Source organism: Cryptomeria japonica, chromosome 10 (genome assembly GCF_030272615.1).
Source record: "Cryptomeria japonica chromosome 10, Sugi_1.0, whole genome shotgun sequence".
NCBI classification, from domain to species: Eukaryota; Viridiplantae; Streptophyta; class Pinopsida; order Cupressales; family Cupressaceae; genus Cryptomeria; species Cryptomeria japonica.
In genome coordinates, this window is record NC_081414.1 from 821309888 (window position 1) to 821330276 (window position 20389).

General features: G+C 33.3%; 1 protein-coding gene, 1 long non-coding RNA gene and 1 pseudogene across 2 annotated transcripts; all 3 read left to right on the top strand.

Annotated features, from left to right (window-relative positions):
• The first annotated feature begins 5833 nt into the window (after positions 1 to 5833).
• On the top strand, positions 5834 to 7589 carry LOC131036150 (beta-amylase 1, chloroplastic-like). Its single transcript, XM_059213423.1, has 3 exons — positions 5834 to 6313; positions 7026 to 7136; positions 7370 to 7589. Exons 1-3 carry the CDS (start codon positions 6002 to 6004, stop codon positions 7511 to 7513), a joined length of 567 nt encoding a protein of 188 aa, XP_059069406.1. The 5' UTR covers positions 5834 to 6001; the 3' UTR covers positions 7514 to 7589.
• On the top strand, positions 7516 to 18252 carry LOC131036478 (beta-amylase 1, chloroplastic-like; annotated as a pseudogene).
• A 35-nt stretch (positions 18253 to 18287) lies between these two features.
• LOC131036157 (uncharacterized) lies at positions 18288 to 18948 on the top strand. The gene is made up of 2 exons (XR_009104059.2): positions 18288 to 18536; positions 18679 to 18948. It is a non-coding gene; the product is annotated as an uncharacterized LOC131036157 (long non-coding RNA).
• Positions 18949 to 20389: the final 1441 nt, after the last annotated feature.

Consider the following 20389-nt stretch of genomic DNA (forward strand, 5'->3'; position numbering starts at 1 on the left):
ACATTTTAAGGGGGCCACAACAAATACTATGTTATGATTTTTGCATTAAAGCAAGACCACTTTCTGTGGCCCCCTTTTTGAAACCCTTAATCTCCTCTATTTTCAAAATAAATTAGTAGTTTAAAAAGTATATTTGGACCACTTTGACTTTTGTTCTTATTGCATCTTCAAATTTGGAGTGTAGCTATGTTCAATTTGTTGTTTAAGTTCAGACTTTGCCGATTTAAAAAAAAAAAGTGTTAAGAACCCCTTTAGTACCACATCTTGGTGCACATAACCAACCACCAAACGAGTTAAAGAAGAACCCAACAAAATTACCCCAAAATGCTCCACCTCATTCAAAGTCAAAGAAATAAAGGCTAGCAAAAATAGAGGAAAGGAAAGAAAGTCCCACAAGCAACAACAATATATTCAACCCCTTCATAACACAAAGATTGAACAAGAAGTTGTTCCCACCCCAGGACGATATGACCTTCCATAGGGGCACCAAAAAAAACATGACAACCAACCTACATATCTCACCTCTCATAGATCCTAAGAGTCTGCATCATTCACAACAACATCCTTTGCCACACCTCCCATAGAAAACCTACCATTGCACCTCTTTCGCACGCTCCTCTTATCCATCAATTACTACTAATGACATCACTATGAAATTTACCATTAGAAGTAAAAATATTTAAATGTGAAATAGGTCGTTGATTAATCTAATGTCAATACACAAATCTTACATATATAACGACTTCCATATCTAGGTGTGAGTGTTCATATTTCATTTCAAGTTAGGTAGTTAAGTTAATCGCTAGAAGATATTTAGTTTAATGTTAGCTAGTAATATAGATTTTCTCTCTATCATCACTCCTTAGATTTATAATTGATTTTGGATTTACATACACACACACACACACACACACACACACACACACACACACACACACATACATATACATATATATACATATACATATAAATTACATATACATATACATACATATACATACATATAAATATACACATACACATACACATACACATACACATACACATACACACACATGTGTGTGTGTATATATACACACACACATATATATGTATATATGTATATATATACACACACACACATATATACACATATGTATATGTATATACATACATATACATATATATGTACATATATGCATATACATATATCTATACATATCTATGTATATACACATATATATACATCTATGTACATACACACACACACACACACATATTTCAATTAGCTTTTAAATTTCGTACGTGTCTTTTGTACATATTATTTTTTTATCTTTTATATGTTTAAATTTAAATTTGTTGTCATTATAATTCTTATATTTTTTATATAATTATGATTTATTATAAATCTATATTTTTATATTCTTTATTACATTATATATATATATATATATATATATATATATATATATATATATATATATATATATATTTCAATTAGCTTTTAAATTTCACACAAGTCTTTTGAACATATTATTTTTTAATCTCTTATATGTTTAAATTTGTTGTCATTATATTTCTTATATTTTTTTTATATAATTATGATTTATTATAAATCTATATTTTTAGCTTTTATATTTCAATTAGCTTTTAAATTTCGCTTCTTTTGAACATATTATTTTTTAATCTATATATTTTAAAACTTGTTGTCATTATAATTCTTATATTTTTTTATATAATTATGATTTATTATAAATCTATATTTTTATATTCTTTATTACATAATATTAATATTTATTTATATTTTCCCTCGTTTAGTAAATGTTGAGTAATTGCCTAAATGTTTTTATCAAATATCCTTTGTAACATTAATGAAGGTATTCATTTAGTCTATCAATTTATTTATATGTATATTTGAGATTTTATTTGAGAAATCTCGGTTGGATCTCTTAATCAACATTAATGAAGGGGTACTTTTATGGTCAATTCCTTGTAATTGAAACCCTTAAATTTTGATATTTTGGGTTTGGTCATCCATACATCCTTTCCTCAAAAATCACTCCCCACTCCTAAAAATCCAATTTTCTAGGTTTAGAAATCATAGCATGCAAGTCTCAAAACTTTGTCATTCAAACATAAGAACCTTACTTACCTCCTTTGTCATTCAAACATAAGAACCTTACTTACCTCCCTGCATGAACCATGATGCCACTAATGGTTTGAAATGGAATGATTTAACATATGAAGGCTCCCAAATACCTCTTCGTACTTGTGGGCCCCTCTAAAACATTAGTCTATACAGAAGCATATGATTATTGATGATTATTGATGTAAAGGCAATGCTTTCAAGTGTATGGCCATGTGAAGGTGATACAAACTAACATGTGAGGCTTATACAATGGGGGGTGCGAAGAAAGAAGAGTAGTTATAAAATGAAGAAAATATTGCAGGAAGCCTTAAGATTACATTTTCTAGATTTAAGTAGTGGTATTGAGGTTGTATTGGTGTGACTCTATTCAAGATTTATGAAGGAACCAATAAAGCTTTGAAGAATGATCATAACTAGTAGATATGGTATTGTTTGAGTGTCTCCAAGAGTTATCTATGTAATCAATCTTCTCAAGATTATTAAAGATTGATCATAATTAGTAGATATGGTATTAAAGATTGATCATAACTAGTAGATATGGTATTGTTTGAGTGTCTCCTTGAGTTATCTATGTAATCAATCTTCTCGAGATTATTAAAGATTTGTGCATGTTTATTAAGCTTTGAAGAATGATCATAACTAGTAGATATGGTATTGTTTGAGTGTCTCCAAGAGTTATCTATGTAATCAATCTTCTCAAGATTAATAAAGATTTGTGCATGTTTATTAAGCTTTGAAGAATGATCATAATTAGTAGACATGGTATTGTTTGAGTGTCTCCAAGATTATTAAAGAATTGTACATGTTTATTAAAGAATTGTACATTAGACACATAAATTTAACTAGTAGATATGGTAATCAATCTTCCCAAGATTATTAAAGATTTGTGCATGTTTATTAAGATTTGAAGAACGATCATAATTAGTAGATATGGTATTGTTTGAGTGTCTCCAAGATTATTAAAGAATTGTACATGTTTATTAAAGAATTGTACATTAGACACATAAATTTAACTAATAGATATGGTATTGTTTGAGTGTCTCCAAAAGAGTTATCTATGTAATCAATCTTCTCAAGATTATTAAAGATTCGTGCATGTTTATTGAGCTTTGAAGAATGATCATAATTAGTAGATATGGTATTGTTTGAGTGTCTCCAAGATTATTAAAGAATTATAGATTCGTGCATGTTTATTAAGCTTTGAAGAATGATCATAATTAGTAGATATGGTATTGTTTGAGTGTCTCCAAGATTATTAAAGAATTATAGTATTGTTTGAGTGTCTCCAAGAGTTATCTATGTAATCAATCTAGAATTATGGTATTGTTTGAGTGTCTCCAAGAGTTATCTATGTAATCAATCTAGAATTATGGTATTGTTTGAGTGTCTCCAAGATTATTAAAGATTGTACATGTTTATTAAAGAATTGTACATTAGACACATAATTTTTTGCAACTATCATTTGCATGTATAGAACCTAGTTTAAGTGTAACCAAGATATATTATTTGATTTCAGTTGTTACATTTTTAATAAACATTTGCAACTTTTGTTTTTTATTCATTTGCATGTATAGAACCTAGTTTAAGTGTATCTACATAAAAACAGCCAGTCTTTGGATGTTACATTTGCATGTATAGAACCTAGTTTAAGTGTATCTACATAAAAACAATCAGTCTTTGGATATATCTTGGTTACTAAGATATATTATTTGATTTCAGTTGTTACATTTTTAATAAACATTTGCAACTTTTGTTTTTTATTCATTTGCATGTATAGAACCTAGTTTAAGTGTATCTACATAAAAACAGTCAGTCTTTGGATATATCTTGGTTAAGGTAAATTATTTGATTTCAGATGTTACATTTTTAATAAACATTTGCAGCTTCTATTTTTATTCATTTGCATGTATAGAACCTAGTTTAAGTGTATCTACATAAAAACAATCAGTCTTTGGATATATCTTGGTTAAGGTATACTATTTGATTTCATATAGAACCTAGTTTAAGTGTATCTACATAAAAACAATCAGTCTTTGGATATTTCTTGGTTAAGGTATACTATTTGATTTCATATAGAACCTAGTTTAAGTGTATCTACATAAAAACAATTAGTCTTTAGATATATCTTGGTTAAGGTATACTATTTGATTTCAGCTATTACATATTTTGCAAAAAGTATGCATAAAATCCATACTTTGTGTCAAACTAGATACAAAAATTGATCTACGATTTATTTCCCAATAAAATCCATACTTTGTGTCAAACTAGATACAAAAATTGATCTACGGTTTATTTCCCACTCAAACATATTATAGGTTTTTATATCTATATTTTAAATGCTTTACTTGATAAACTTTTCTATATTTGTGTTGTCTTTCCAACTTTCATATTTAAGTGCATAAAAGCAATATAGGTTTTTATATCTATATTTTAAATGCTTTACTTGATAAATTTAATGTAAAGGTGAACAGTCTGATATTCAAACCAATGCACGGGTACTAGTAATTTGATTGTTGTGTTTTTGTTTTTGTTTTTGTTAGGTTCCCAGCTGGCTTAGCAGGTGTCTCAAAGGTATGATAACAGGTGTCTGTATCTTGGAAAGCCATGAAGATGGCAGAGGTAAAGAGCTATCATTTGTGGTTCCTCTTGATAAGTAAGAGTCTATATCTACTGGAAAAAAATGGCTGGTTAATAGCCTAATCAAAATACTCCTACTCGTTAATAGAAAGATCGAAATACTCCTACGATTGAGGAGATTAAAAAAAAAGTTCTGGTTCCTTATGATTAAGATGTAGAGAATATCTGCTCAGATTTCTAGTGTATTAGCAAATGCCAAAGATCCATGAAATTAGTTGTTGAAGAGGTACACACAACATAGTGCACTTAGAGATGAACGAAAAGGCAAATTAAGAGGTGCTGGAAAGACTTGACAAAATTTTTATGGTCCAGAAAGCTACCAAGGATACTCATAGAAGGTTAATGACTAGCAGAAGGGGATTTCATGTCTAAAAATGGCTGAATGAACACATGTGTCCAAATGGGCTTTAAGACCAAATGGGCTTTATCTTCTTAAGAAAAATTCTACATGGCTTCAAGAAAATTTGACAGAATGTTAAAGTTCATAGAAGATAATGCAAATTCATTCACCAAGTGGGCAGAAATGTATCATGGAAAAATGATCACTATTTGTGGAGCTACAACAAGTGCACATTAGCATTACATACAAATGAGCTACAACAAGTGCACATTAGCATTACATCACTATTTGTGGAGCTACAACAAGTACACATTAGCATTAAAGAGGCATTTTCTAATTTGATTAAGTTAAATGATATTTTTTTCCCGTCAAAGTAGAAGTGAATTTTTTTAATGAATTCTAAAAATATTAATATTAATTACTATTATATAAAAATCTTAATATAATAATCATATTACACCCAAATTAATCAAAAATATTAAAAAAAAATTAATACCTAAAAGATACTAAAATACCTAGCATTGAGAGAATGTTCAAAACCAACCAACCTACAAGAGTATTGAAAGAATGTTCGAAACTAACCTACCTACAATGGTAAAGAAAATTCAAATGAAACCTACAACGGTAATGAAAATTCAAATGGAATGGAGCGGGGAAAAGCATGTGAAAGTTAACATTATAACCCTTAGGCATTTTTCTGGTAAGAATTTATCTAGTTCAATTATGTCACAGACCCTCACAAATCATCTTTCTTCATCTTCTGGAGCTTGTCCTTCGATGTCAATTTTCCCTTGAGTTTATTCTCCTCTTCTTCACCCCAAACAAACCCTAAAACCTGCAAAACATTCCTCATAAAATGATAAGCCTTTCCGCGCCTTACATAAAGAAGATCGTGAATGATTGCCAGCATTTCGTCACCTCTGGTGAGCTTGGATAGTTTATATGCCACATTTGTGTATTTGCCTTGTTCAATGACGAATTCTCTGGGGCCATCCCTAATGGTGGAAGGATCAAAGATTTTTTCAGGATTCTTTTCTCTCACAGGCCGATCCAGCGGAGTAGTACGCGTTGAAAGTAAATCCTCGGTTAATTCCGAGTATATTTCACTGGGATGTGATGAGCTTCCTGTATTGAAAGGTAGAACACCTATTCAGTGCTATGCAGATTTCATGAGAAGCTTCAAGGAGAGTTTCCAGGACCTTCTTGTGGTAAGTAATTGTCATATCTCATAATTCTTGTTTTGATATCGTTCTATTTAGAATTTATATATTTGTTGTGGGTAGATAAATTTTGGCTTTGGGTGTCATTTATAAGATAACCTCAATCATCCTTTTGATTAATTTTCATCCTGTTAACTTACACGCCCTCCATGTGGCTTACACGTATTTAGCTCTGTTCTCACTTCTTTGTGCCTTCTACAAGCCTTTCTGGATGAACATGGTAGAACCCTATAATTTTTTCTGTGAATGAATTTAGGGTACGCTGTAATGCAACTTGTACGCTGGCAGCTTTTATGTTTGACAGTCTTTTATGAGCTTGTTCTCATTCTTAGATGCTTGTTAAGTAGTTGAATATTTCTACAGTCCATTGCATCCTTCATTATCAGGATGAGGCAAATTTTGGTGATGGATCATTGGAATTTAATTACACAGTTTTGACCATAAGCATACTTTGATTCAAGTTTTTCTCTATAATCTCACCTTAGATACATCATTGAATCCTTAAGTGAATATTCAAGTTTATATTTCTATGATCTCATCTTTAGATACATCATTGAATCCTCATGCCAAACAAGTTATCAGCTATCAAATTTGTCAGAGACGTGCTTCATCTTCATGGTCACAATTTGCTTATCTTTCTATTTTTTTTGTATAGAATTTCATATCTGTAATGAGTTAACGCGGCCTTCCTGTGATTCAGGAAGTTCAAGTGGGGATGGGACCTGCAGGGGAGTTAAGGTATCCATCTTATCCAGAGGATAATGGTACATGGAGATTCCTTGGGATTGGTGCTTTCCAATGCTATGATAAGGTACTTACATGGAACAATTCGTATACTTTATACGAATCTTCAGATCTGCTTTTCAGGTCTTTTTCCTTTTTAATAATTCTAATTTGGTCATCGAAGTGGCTCTTTTTTGTCTCCCTCGTTTTACATAAATCTATCTATACACATATTTTGATATGCTCTTCAGTTTTTTTTCCTTGTTTTATGTATTGAAATTGGTGATTAAATTGGGCTTTTTTTTCACTCCTTAATTGCAGTATATGAAGGCTAGCCTGAAAGCTACGGCCGAAGCTAAAGGAAAAGAGCAGTGGGGTTATGGAGGACCAAGCGATGCTGGGAACTACAACAATTGGCCAGAGGATACACCCTTTTTCAAGCGTGATGGTGGCTGGAAAACTTAGTATGCTCGTTGCCCATGGAGAGAGAATCCTAACAGCAGCTGAAACAATTTTCCGTGGCAGTGGTGCTAAACTCTCTGCTAAACTCTCTGGTAAAGTGGCCGGTATTCATTAGCATTATGGCTCCAGGTCTCATCCCCTTAAACTTACTACCTTTGTCTTCCTCCTCAAAGGCCTTTATAAGCCTTGATATCTGTCTGCAATATCCTTATATTTGCAACTGAAACAATCTGCTACATCCTTTGTTTTGTCTGCAATATCCTTATATTTGCAACTGAGTCTCCAGCGCTTCCTTAAACTGCCTTACATTGCCTCTTTTTATAGAGGAACTTAGAAATATATGGAAAATTATACATACATGTGAGGTGGGCAGAGGTATTATCTTAAACATATTTACATTGCCTCTTTTTATATGCATTGCATGAAATAACTAAGAGTTCAACTGCTGGTTTTATGGTGATAGAAATTACCAAAAATTTCTAGAACCTTCTAACAGAAGGGTAGTGCAAGGTAGTGCCTAGTTTAATTAAATAAAAATTTTGTATGCAGTCTTTTACTCAGGTTGACTAAAATTATAAAGAAGGCTAAAAGTGCCTCCAAACCCGAAGAATAATTCATGACAATGTGCCAGGAAAAAGAAACTGAACCATGTTATAAACTGAACCATGTTATAAACAACTTTTAGATTGAAAAAGTATATCTATGATGATGAGATATTGTCTTCAAATTTAATATTAAGTTTAGAAAATAAAAGACGTCAAAGAATATAAGGAATATAGCAAGCCTCCTTAGATCACAACACTTATTAGATTGCATTTCACTATATTCAAGGTCTTTTCTGTTTTGAATGTTTCCTCTTGCTCGTAGCTGCACTCATTATTTATTTTTTGAGTTAAATTCTCCATGAGACATGTATTGAATAGGAGATTGCACATTTGATAATATTTACTTTCAGAGATATTGAAGAGTGTTTCTTCAAGTTTTATTAAAAGTAACGAACTTGATCATTTGAAGAGTGTTTCTTCCAGTTTTATTAAAAGTAACGAACTTGATCATTTGTTTCTTTGGAATGTTAAAAAAACGTTTGACGAAATGCCAAATGTTGATAACCATCACAAAATTGTCTATTCACTTATTTCCATCAAAACATATTTCCATCAAAACAGCAGTAATTACAACATATTCTAATTTAATTTCAAATAAATAAATTCAACAATGCTGGTATAGCTATAGCAATTTCAAGTTAAGTAACACATATTCTGATGAATTTTCTTTAATCAAATTTCTTTTTATAATATGAAATTTTTCCTTGTGTCTGATAATTTTTCCTTGTTTTTAGTTCTTCATGTTTTGCCCCTCGCTCAAGTAAGATTCTAAGATCATATAATCATCTGAATTCTTCAGCCATATCGAGATTCAAACCTGTGACTTAAGGTTCAAACGCTAGAATTAAATACCTCTTATAGCTTCGTTCAACGAATCAGCATCAAATATGGACATACATGTTCGAATTCAAAATTTGTAAGCTAATACATAATTTATTTACTGTCATAGATCATTTATTGTTTTGATTTGTTCCGCCAAGATGCGTTAATCACGTTTATGAACAATATTTAACTGTGAAAACTCCCTGGTCCATCTGTTCATGATTTTTATCTATTATTTGGTTTTGTTTTTGTTTTTTTCAAATTCTGGCTGGTAAAAGATGAAGAGTCAAAACGGAGGATCAGAAAATAGCAACCAAATGAGATCAAATTCCCTCTTCCAGGTAATTCTTTGTGAGTTTATCTTTTTTTGTTTTTAACATATCTGTGGTAGCAGATGAAGCAGCAGAGTAATGTATTGTTTACCCTGGTCAATAAAATTGTGCATTGATAAACACCCTATGAAATTTAATAATAGATCACTCAAAATGGCATGAAAAATTGATCTCTCTAAGATTTAATTCTTTGCATTACTATTGGCTATCAGGGCATTCTTCTTCATTGAATTCATGAGGCTAGGGCACAAAAGCACCTCTACTCATTCTTGGATAGATGTAGGGCTAAAATAGCCAGCAAATGTAACCCTAATCACTTTCTACTTTCCACCATTGAAAACTATTTGAAAATTGCATTAAAACCATGTATAGGAAGTTCCTATTCAAAGAATGGAAGGACTTTGCATTACTATTGGCTATCAGGGCATTCTTCTTCATTGAATTCATGAGGCTAGGGCACAAAAGCACCTCTACTCATTCTTGGATAGATGTAGGGCTAAAATAGCCAGCAAATGTAACCCTAATCACTTTCTACTTTCCACCATTGAAAACTATTTGAAAATTGCATTAAAACCATTTGAAAATTGCATTAAAACCATGTATAGGAAGTTGCAAATGTAACCCTAATCACTTTCCACCATTGAAAACTATTTGAAAATTGCATTAAAACCATTTGAAAATTGCATTAAAACCATGTATAGGAAGTTCCTGCCAAAGAATGGAAGGACACTGTTTGTAGAAGGGTTTACTAAAGCTACCAGTTAATTGCGGAATGCAATGATTGCAGGTTAGACACAAATTAGATTTGTTGAAAAGAGTTTAGAAACTTTTAAGCAAATGCAATTGGCAGATGTAGATGTAGATGTAGACTGCACAACCTCAACATCTATCAAAGCATAAAGAATTGGGATAGAAAAATGTCTAAATGTTTAGCTATTTCTTCCTAAGCATGAAATGAACAATTGTAAATTGGCTTTGACATCTCAAGTTTTATGCTGAAAAATAGGAAATAGAGCTAACAAATTAGCATTACAGAGGCATTTTCAAATTTGATGAGGGGCTCCTTCGATCTTGCACGATTGCGCAAATTCATTCAACTGCCACTAATGCCGTTGGTTTTGTTGAAGCATGGATGATTTCGGGTGTCGCATCCTATGCATTATGTCTTTTCTTCTCGAAGCTGGTGGCTTATACATTTTTATATTGGCTACCTTTCTACATTAAGCATTTAGGTAGAGCTAACCTCGTTGGACTCTGGTGTCTAATTTAACCATTTTTTACTCGGAAACAGTCTAGTTTAAGTGTTCATTATTTAGGAGCCGTAAGTTATTAGTAATCTTGACATATATCTAGAAATAATATTCAGAGTTATCCGGGGACGCATCCCCGACCTGAAAACCCCCGTCCCCGTCCCGGAGACGTTTCGGGGACTTGGGGACGGCCAGGGGACATTTCCCCCGTCCCCAAATTGCCCTATATTTTTAGGGGACGTCCCCGAAACGGGGGACGCCTGCCCTAGCCTTGGGGGACGTCCGTACGTCCCGGGGATGGCTGGGGACGGCTGGGACGTCCCCAATCCGTCCCGGGGACGGCCAGACGTCCACCTTATCTAAGGCCATTAAAAAATATTAAAAAAATAAAAAAAGTTATATTTTCAATTTTTTTTTTAAATTTTCTAATATAGGCCCCTTATTAATTTAACCGCGTCGATAGAAGTAGGGAAAATTTAACCTCTTTGTTTTGACATTTTGTATGTTATTTCTTTAATATCTATTATGATATGCATATTGACAATGTGAATGAATTGAAATTCTGATTTATGAATGCATAATTGCATATTGTCTATTGAGTATTAACAATGTTGTATGTTCAGAATTTACATTCTAAAATGTCTTCAACTTTTCATAGTATCATACACATGCTATTTCCATGTTTTATTGTTTTCATATGAATATAATGTATGTATGCATGCTTTATCCATGTTTTCATATGAACATTTAGAATTTTGAAATTTTCCTATATATTTTAAATTTTTCCTATATTTTAATAGCCGTCCCCTTTGCCGTCCCCCACCGTCCCCAAATTTGGCAAAAAAATTTGCTGTCCCGGAAACGCGTCCCGCCGTCCCTTGCCGTCCCCGTCCCGGAAACTCGGGGTAACATTGATAATATTAGATAAAAAAACTATTGTTTGAGTGCACTTTCAGACGAATTTTGGCAGTTTGAATTTGCTTTTCCCATGAGCCCAACCATAATCCTACTGTAACTGTTGTGAGAATAACAGAAACCCGAAACTATTGAAACTTTTGAAATCTCAAACCTCTGGGAAAAATTGAACTTTCAAACTGCCCCATGATTTAATCACAATTGAACCACAGATATTGTGGTAAAAATCAGCAGAGCTTTGTTCAATATGGAAGATGTATATGATCTCGGTATCTCTCAGCTATAGTCCATAAATGAAGGCTACTATAATTAAGTCTAGTGCAGGAAACCATCTTTAACACTTATGTTCATTGTCCTTATCTCTGTTAGAAATAAAGCAAAGAGGTAAGTAAATTTTGATAAGTTCATGCTGCTAATAATCTTTTAAACAATATGAGGGATTAGCTTCCTTTTTTTTATCTTATGAAAGCAGCGCTTAGTTTATTTGGTTGTACCTTATGATACATTACCCTTAATGACAGTCAATAGAAAGTAGACTAGGTCCAAAAATATGGTTTGCACTTTGCATTACCATTTCCCTGGACCAATAGAAAAAGTCAATCAACTTTGAATAAGATTTAGATATTTCTCTTTATTGAAGTACCTGGTCATACATTTCGACATTTGCTGAATGTATATATATGCCTTATTGGTGGAATATGAAGCGGCGTTGGTTTGCACTAATTGATAGCTTTTATTTCACAATAAAATGAAATCACAGAATTAAAGAACAAAGCCAGGCATGAAATGATTGATTGCATGTTGGAAAGCATAATCATGGATAATTCATATTGGGCTGAAACAGTTTATTCGACTATATATTTTCTTTACCAATTTCCAATTAAATATTTAGATTGTAAGTTTCCTAAATAAGCATGATGTAAAAAGAATCCCACAATGCGAAGTCTCTAGAGATCAACTTCAACAAAGGATTTCATTATAGCCACACTTCTTTCCTCATTAGCAGTCATCTCTTATTCAAAGGCACAATTTATGACAGACTTCTGAAACTTATTTTTAATTTTTCTGATTTCGCTTCTTTCATTTATGGTCAAGCATATTTTGGATCCTTCCGTCCCTTTTGTTGTGTTCTAGTGAAGACAATGATGAACATGAAGCTTTATAAATGTCCTCGGAGTGGGTGGCATACGAGTATGTCCAAAATCAATACAGTTGTTGTGGCACCCATTTCTAATTTAGGGAGCTCTTATATCTGTCTGATGAATAGCTTAGCTAATAAAAGGCAGGTGGGTGGGCTTCATGTTTCAGGGTCTTCTAAACCCATAGGCATCTAATGAATGTATATCCTATTAACAAATAATTGTTAGTTTTTTGTGATATTCACTCTTTACATTCTCTAAAGGTGCGTGCGCATGTGTGTAAGATTGCCTTATTGCAAATGAACATTGAAAATGCAACTGTGGAGCTGATTAAATTTGCAAATGTTAAAGCTTAAGCACATATCAACCTACAACGTTTTATTTCAACATGAAGGCCCTTGGTTTTTGTACTATAATTCTACCTAATCTTATTTCTACTATGATTACTATTGGACGAACAAGAATAACTTGCACACTTTTTTGGAAATAGTATTTGGTAGTCTGTTACTATGAATCAGTGAATGCTTTTGCCATTTACAAATATCCATTATTGATCATTAGATATTAGAAATGTTGCTTGCCACTGCCCAAGTCTTTTTCTCCTTTTTAAAATTTACAAAGGCATTTGGTTCTATTTATGTATATCACTTATTTCATAGGTTTCAAAATATTGTTATATTGGGCTCTTTATTACTATCATCATAAGAAGTTTACATACCTGAATGAAACCAAAGACAATAAGCACAACAAGTGTTGAAAACAATATAGGCCCTAGGAAATTGAAGTCATATCCTCTTCTTGCAGCCCAAAAGGTATATAGAGTAAGGCTAATCACAACCGCTGCTGTAAGGATTGCTGCCTCAAATATTACCTTTCCTGTATCACCATCACCAAACCAACATTTACATAAAGTCCTCTATTAAATACAACTATATTAGCATTTTAGAACTAGAAATCCATTAATCAGAGCAAACTATTTGAAAACTATTTGAAAATTGCATTAAAACCATGTATAGGAAGTTCCTGCCAAAGAATGGAAGGACACTGTTTGTAGAAGGGTTTACTAAAGCTACCAGTTAATTGTGGAATGCAATGATTGCAGGTTAGACACAAATTAGATTTGTTGAAAAGAGTTTAGAAACTTTTAAGCAAATGCAATTGGCAGATGTAGATGTAGACTGCACAACCTCAACATCTATCAAAGCATAAAGAATTGGGATCGAAAAATGTCTAAATGTTTAGCTATTTCTTCCTAAGTATGAAATGAAGAATTGTAAATTGGCTTTGACATCTCAAGTTTTATGCTGTAAAATAGGAAATAGAGCTAACAAATTATCATTACAGAGGCAGACAGTTCTGCTCCTTGATTTGTCTTTTTACAAATATTTTTAATCAGATAATGTGTATTCCTTCCATCTTGAAAAAATAGTCTAATTTCAATTTTTTTTTACACCTGTGGCAGGTTTTGTCTACTTCACGGCTCATTAAATTGTCTCTGTATCTATTCTTGAGGTTTCCATCTGCCATTGTTCATTATGGCAGAAAATCTTCATAAATTTTAAACAGTCACCCTGACAATAATAATTACATTGACATTCTTATTACAGGACGAGGATTCTAAGAGTTTGTGAAACATTAGATCCCTTCCTTCAACCGAACAAAGGATTAGCATAGTGTGGTCCCAATTTGAATTCCTCTCTCCTTTTTTTAAGGTGAATATTGGCAGGAACTCTTTTTGAGATGGTTACAAAACATCATGGGCGAATACGTCATGGCATCTAATTTCATCAAAAATCTGGGAATATTAAACTACATCCATATGTGTTGATGAAAATTTGGATAAGATTCTTCATTATAGAATAGCATCAGCTCTAGGATACATTGGATAGGTACAACCAATTGATTAGGACAGCCATTCAGATAACATCTTTAGGACAGGGAAACTTTTCATGTGCTTCTTCATTATAGAATAGCATTGGGTCTTGGATACACTGAATAGGTACAACCAGCTGATTAGGACGATAGGCATTCAGATATCATGTTTACCATGCACAAGGAAACTTACAAAGGTATGCCCTCGCATGGAATTACCAAATAACATCCTCTGTAGTCTAGCCTATAGGGTTCCATTCACTCTCCCACTTCCCTATTTGAAAATTGCATTAAAACCATGTATAGGAAGTTCCTGTACACTGTTTGTAGAAGGGTTTACTAAAGCTACCAGTTAATTGTGGAATGCAATGATTGCAGGTTAGACACAAATTAGATTTGTTGAAAAGAGTTTAGAAACTTTTAAGCAAATGCAATTGGCAGATGTAGATGTAGACTGCACAACCTCAACATCTATCAAAGCATAAAGAATTGGGATCGAAAAATGTCTAAATGTTTAGCTATTTCTTCCTGAGCATGAAATGAACAATTGTAAATTGGCTTTGACATCTCAAGTTTTATGCTGTAAAATAGGAAATAGAGCTAACAAATTAGCATTACAGAGGCATTTTCAAATTTGATTAAGTTAAATGATTTTTTTTACCTGTCAAACTGAAAGTGAATTTTTTTAATGAATTGTACAAACATACATACAAAAAATAAATTATTATAAAAAATTCATTACACATCTAAAAATATTAATATTAGTTACTACTATATAAAGATCTTAATATAATAATCAAATTATATCCAAATTAATCAAAAATATTAAAAAAAAATTAATACCTAAAAGCTACCAATTTGTTGAAATATGTACTAAAATAACTAGCATTTGAGAGCAAAGTTTTAAAACTCGGACTCGCCACGGACTCAGCAAACCAAAAATTTGGACTCGGACTCAAACTCGTGAAAGACTCGCGAAAGACTCAACAAGGACTCGACAAAAAAAAAAACCGTAGTTTTACAAAAAAAACATAAAGAAATTAATGCATTTAGAGAACATAAGAGCCATAATTGAAACATTACACATGTCATATGATCTACAAACGCGCAATATTTGAAATTTCATCATTCATACTCATAGTTTCAAACTTTCAACTCTAAAATGTATAATACCAAGATTTCTTCAATGCTAATGCTAATTATATTGTTATATGGAGCCTAATCAGACTTGGAGGTTAAATTTTCCCTACTTCTATCAGCGTAGTTTCCCCTTATATTTTTTGACGGGGGTTTGGGGGCAGCGCCCCCAAGTTGGGGTCAAGGGGCAGCGCCCCTTGTGTGCTCCTCAAAAATATGTTTAAAGGTTGCCTGGCATTTTTTATGGGTCGCGCGAGTCCATCTGAAAGACTCGCGAGTTCGTGCAAAAGACTCGCACGAGTCCTTGCAAAAGACTCGCGAGTCTTTCAGATGGACTTGCCAGGGCTCGCCTCGCGAGTCCTTGGCGAGTCAACTCGTGGCTCCCACGGACTTGCAAGTCCGTGGCGAGTCCACGAGTTTTAAAACTATGTTTGAGAGAATGTTCAAAACTAACCAACCTACAACGGTATTGAAAGAATGTTCGAAACTAAACTACCTACAACGATAAAGAAAATTCAAATGAAACCTACAACGGTAATGAAAATTCAAATGGCATGGAGCGGGGAAAAGCATGTGAAGTTAACATTATAACCCTTGGAATTTTTCTGGCAAGAGTTTGTCTAGTTCAATTACACACAGACCCTCCGCAAATCATCTTTCTTCATCTTCTGGAGCTTATCCTTCAATTTCAATTTTCCCTTGAGTTTATTCTCCTCTTTTTCACCCCAAACAAACCCCGAAACCTGCAAAAACATTCCCCTTAAAATGATAAGCTTTTCCACGCCTTCCATAAAGAAGATTGTGAATGATTCCCAACATTTCATCACTTCTGGTGAGCTTGGATAGTTTATATGCCACATTTGGAATGTTCTTAAGCTGTGTGCATTTTCCCTATTCAATGACGAATTCTCTGGGGCTATCCCTAATGGTGGAAGGATCAAAGGTTTTTATAGGATTCTTTTCTCTCACAGGCCGATCCAGCGGAGTAGTAGGCATTGAAAGTAAATCCTCGGTTAATTACGAGTATATTTCACTTGGATGTGATGAGCTAATGGTGGAAGGATCAAAGGTTTTTATAGGATTCTTTTCTCTCACAGGCCGATCCAGCGGAGTAGTAGGCATTGAAAGTAAATCCTCGGTTAATTACGAGTATATTTCATTGGGATGTGATTACGAGTATATTTCACTGGGATGTGATGAGCTTCCTGTATTGAAAGGTAGAACACCTGTTCAGTGCTATGAAGATTTCATGAGAAGCTTCAAGGAGAGTTTCCAGGACCTTCTTGGGGAAACTATTGTTGTAAATGATTGTCATATCTCATAATTCTTGTTTTGATATCGTTCTATTTAGTATTTATATATTTGTTGTGGGTAGATCAATTTTGGCTTTGGGTGCCATTTATAAGATAACCTCAATCGTCCTTTTGATTAATTTTCATCCTGTTAACTTACACGCCCTCCATGTGGCTTACATGTATTTAGCTCTGTTCTCACTTCTTTGTGCCTTCTACAAGCCTTTCTGGATGAACATGGTAGAACCCTATAATTTTTTCTGTGAATGAATGTAGGGTACGCTGTAATGCAACTTGTATGTTGGCAGCTTTTATGTTTGACAGTCTTTTATGAGCTTGTTCTCATTCTTAGATGCTTGTTAAGTAGTTGAATATTTCTACAGTCCATTGCATCCTTCATTATCAGGATGAGGCAAATTTTGATGATGGATCATTGGAATTTAATTACACAGTTTTGACCATAAGCATACTTTGATTCAAGTTTTTCTCTATGATCTCACCTTAGATACATCATTGAATCCTTAAGTGAATATTCAAGTTTATATTTCTATGATCTCATCTTTAGATATATCATTGAATCCTCATGCCAAACAAGTTATCAGCTGTCAAATTTGTTAGATACGTGCTTCATCTTCATGGTCACAATTTGCTTATCTTTCTATTTTCTGTATAGAATTTCATATCTGTAATGAGTTAACGTGGCCCTCCTGTGATTCAGGAAGTTCAATTGGGGATGGGACCTGCAGGGGAGTTAACGTATCCATCTTATCCAGAGGCTAATGGTACATGGAGATTCCCTGGGATTGGTGCTTTCCAATGCTATGATAAGGTACTTACATGGAACAATTCGTATACTTTATACGAATCTTCAGATCTTTTTTTAAGGTATTTTTCCTTTTTAATAATTCTAATTTGGTCATTGAAGTGGCTCTTTTTTGTCTCCCTCGTTTTATATAAATCTATCTATACATATATTTTGGTATGCTTTTCAGGTGTTTTTCCTTGTTTTATGTATTGAAGTTGGTGATTAAATTGGGCCTTTTCCCTTATTTTATGTATTGAAATTGGTGATTAAATTGGGCTTTTTATTCACTCCTTATTTTCAGTTTATGAAGGCTAGCCTGAAAGTTGCGGCCAAAGCTAAAGGAAAAGAGCAGTGGGATTATGGAGGACCAAGCGATGCCGGGAACCATAACAATTGGCTAGAATCAATATACTCTTTTTCAAGCGTCATGGTGGCTGTAAAACTGAGTATGGTGAATTTTTCCTAGAGTGGTATTCCGGTATGCTCCTTGCCCATGGAGAGAGAATCCTAACAGCAGCTGAAACAATTTTCTATGGCACTGGTGATAAACTCTCTGGTAAAGTGGCCGGTATTCAATGTTTTTTCTTTGAAGAAACTAAAAAGGAAGATGCCGGTATAAACTATTAATTTTTGGACAATGTAGTCCCTGGTTGAAGTGTTATGTCATGTTTGATGTTTTGCTATGCATCTGTCGCAGTTTGATCTACATTGATGGCTATTATTGCATTCTTGCCAACAAAATGTAAGGGAGCTTTTGGGTCACTTGATTATAGTAAGGAAGAAAGGAGTGCTCTTGCCATTAAGTCCCGGGTTCATCCATCAAAGTTTGGGAACTCAGACCGACAGAAACTAATCAGGTTTGTTTTAATGCAGTTTTTGAATTTTACGTTTGGACTTATTAACATTTTTTGGGGAATTTATGTTTATGATTTTGAAAATATTGTAACACACCTTCCAGTTTTTTAGTCTAATGGCTTAAACTATTTTCATTCATTATAGATTCATGAATATATGTTGAAGAAGGCGACTCTTGCACCTGAATTTAGTACTATGACTGACAACCAAGATGCCTCACAACCTGTAACAGCTGAGGTTGAAGACCAGGCAAATGCAATTACCGTGACATCTATAGAACATTTTCAAGCAGAAGAGATGATTGGGGATGTACATGAATCACATTTGAATCTTTATATAACTCCCCCAATAGCCTATTTTCATTCATTATAGATTCATGAATATATGTTGAAGAAGGCGACTCTTGCACCTGAACTTAGTCCTATGACTCACAACCAAGATGCCTCACAACCTGTAACAGCTGAGGTTGAAGACCATGCAAATGCAATTACCGTGACATCTATAGAACATTTTCAAGCAGAAGAGATGATTGGGGATGTACATGAATCACATTTGAATCTTGATGTAACTCCCCCAATAGCAAGAACCAGTGCAGAGTTGAGACCACACACAGAGCCAACATTTAGATCAGCTACAAAACTAGGAGTTCCAAATGCAGATGTAGCAAACATGGATCATGAAATGAGGAATAACCTAATAATTAATTAATAGACAACATACATATCCTGATGATAGAGGTCTAACGTTATTAGCATTTGGCTTTTTTGTGCCTATATAATGGCTTTTAAAAATGATCAATAGAAATGCTCCAGTTAAACTATTTATATCACGAATTGGTTTACTTCCAACAATTCAGTAACGTGTCAAAATCTTGGCATGGTCTAAATATTGAGCAAACATTCAAAGAAAGACTCTGAGAAAGAAATAAACACAACGAAAAATGATCCACTAAGTACAAATATATTAAAAAAACTCCAGTGAAACCATGACAAGCAACTCACCTCAATCCCTCTACAATCCCCTTTGGCGAGTTCTAAACTCTTTGACTGGTAGCATCAAGAAATATTGTTGAAGCCATCTGCCATCTGTCCTTGCGTGGACGCAGGCATGTATGCAAAATGTGGAAGGATAAGCAAGGCACATTTTTCTCTCTTTTTTGTTTACTAGGGTTTCCATTTAATGGAAACGAAAACAAAAATTGTGAATCTCTTATGGCTAATTCTACATGGTAGATTTTAGGTTCTCTGTGTTTTTTTGAATTTTTTTAGAGGGGGACAAAATGTAGGAGGGCAGAATTTACATAATGATAGGTTTTCCTTAAGGTTTTGCTGAGTAATGTCTGCTGCATTATCCAAAGGTTACTACACAGACTAATTTATCGAACACGATTTCTTTGTGTGATCATGGATGAAATTCTGGAAAGAAGCTTCAGATCAGAAAATATATAGATATGTTGATGGCTATATATCAAAATCTAAAGATCATATTGCTCTTTCCTCGACCTTAAAACATGTTCTTGAATATAGAGACTGTCATAATAACAACTTAGCTGAAATTACAATGGTATAAAATAGGTGAAGTGATATGTCAAGCAAAGATTGCAAAATGTGGAAACATAGCCATGGCACGTGGACTGTTTAATATGTAAAATGTGGAAACATAGCCACAACACGTGGACTGTTCAAGATGCAAAATGTGGAACCAAAGGCTAAGCACGTGTAGACCATAGGTTAAAATTTTTAAAAAATTGAAATCCCCTTGCAAAAATACCAAAGCCAATCATGAAAAAGTAGAAATGAAGAAATAAATCAGTTTAAAGATAAAAAAAAATTAGACCATAGGTTAAAAACACTGG

Excerpts from the sequence above, each read along its gene's own strand:
- LOC131036150 (XM_059213423.1), top strand. The coding sequence starts at position 6,002 with ATGATTGCCAGCATTTCGTCACCTCTGGTGAGCTTGGATAGTTTATAT. Across the intron at positions 6,314-7,025 it reads GTTTCCAGGACCTTCTTGTG|GAAGTTCAAGTGGGGATGGG; the intron begins GTAAGTAATTGT and ends CCTGTGATTCAG. Across the intron at positions 7,137-7,369 it reads CTTTCCAATGCTATGATAAG|TATATGAAGGCTAGCCTGAA; the intron begins GTACTTACATGG and ends CCTTAATTGCAG.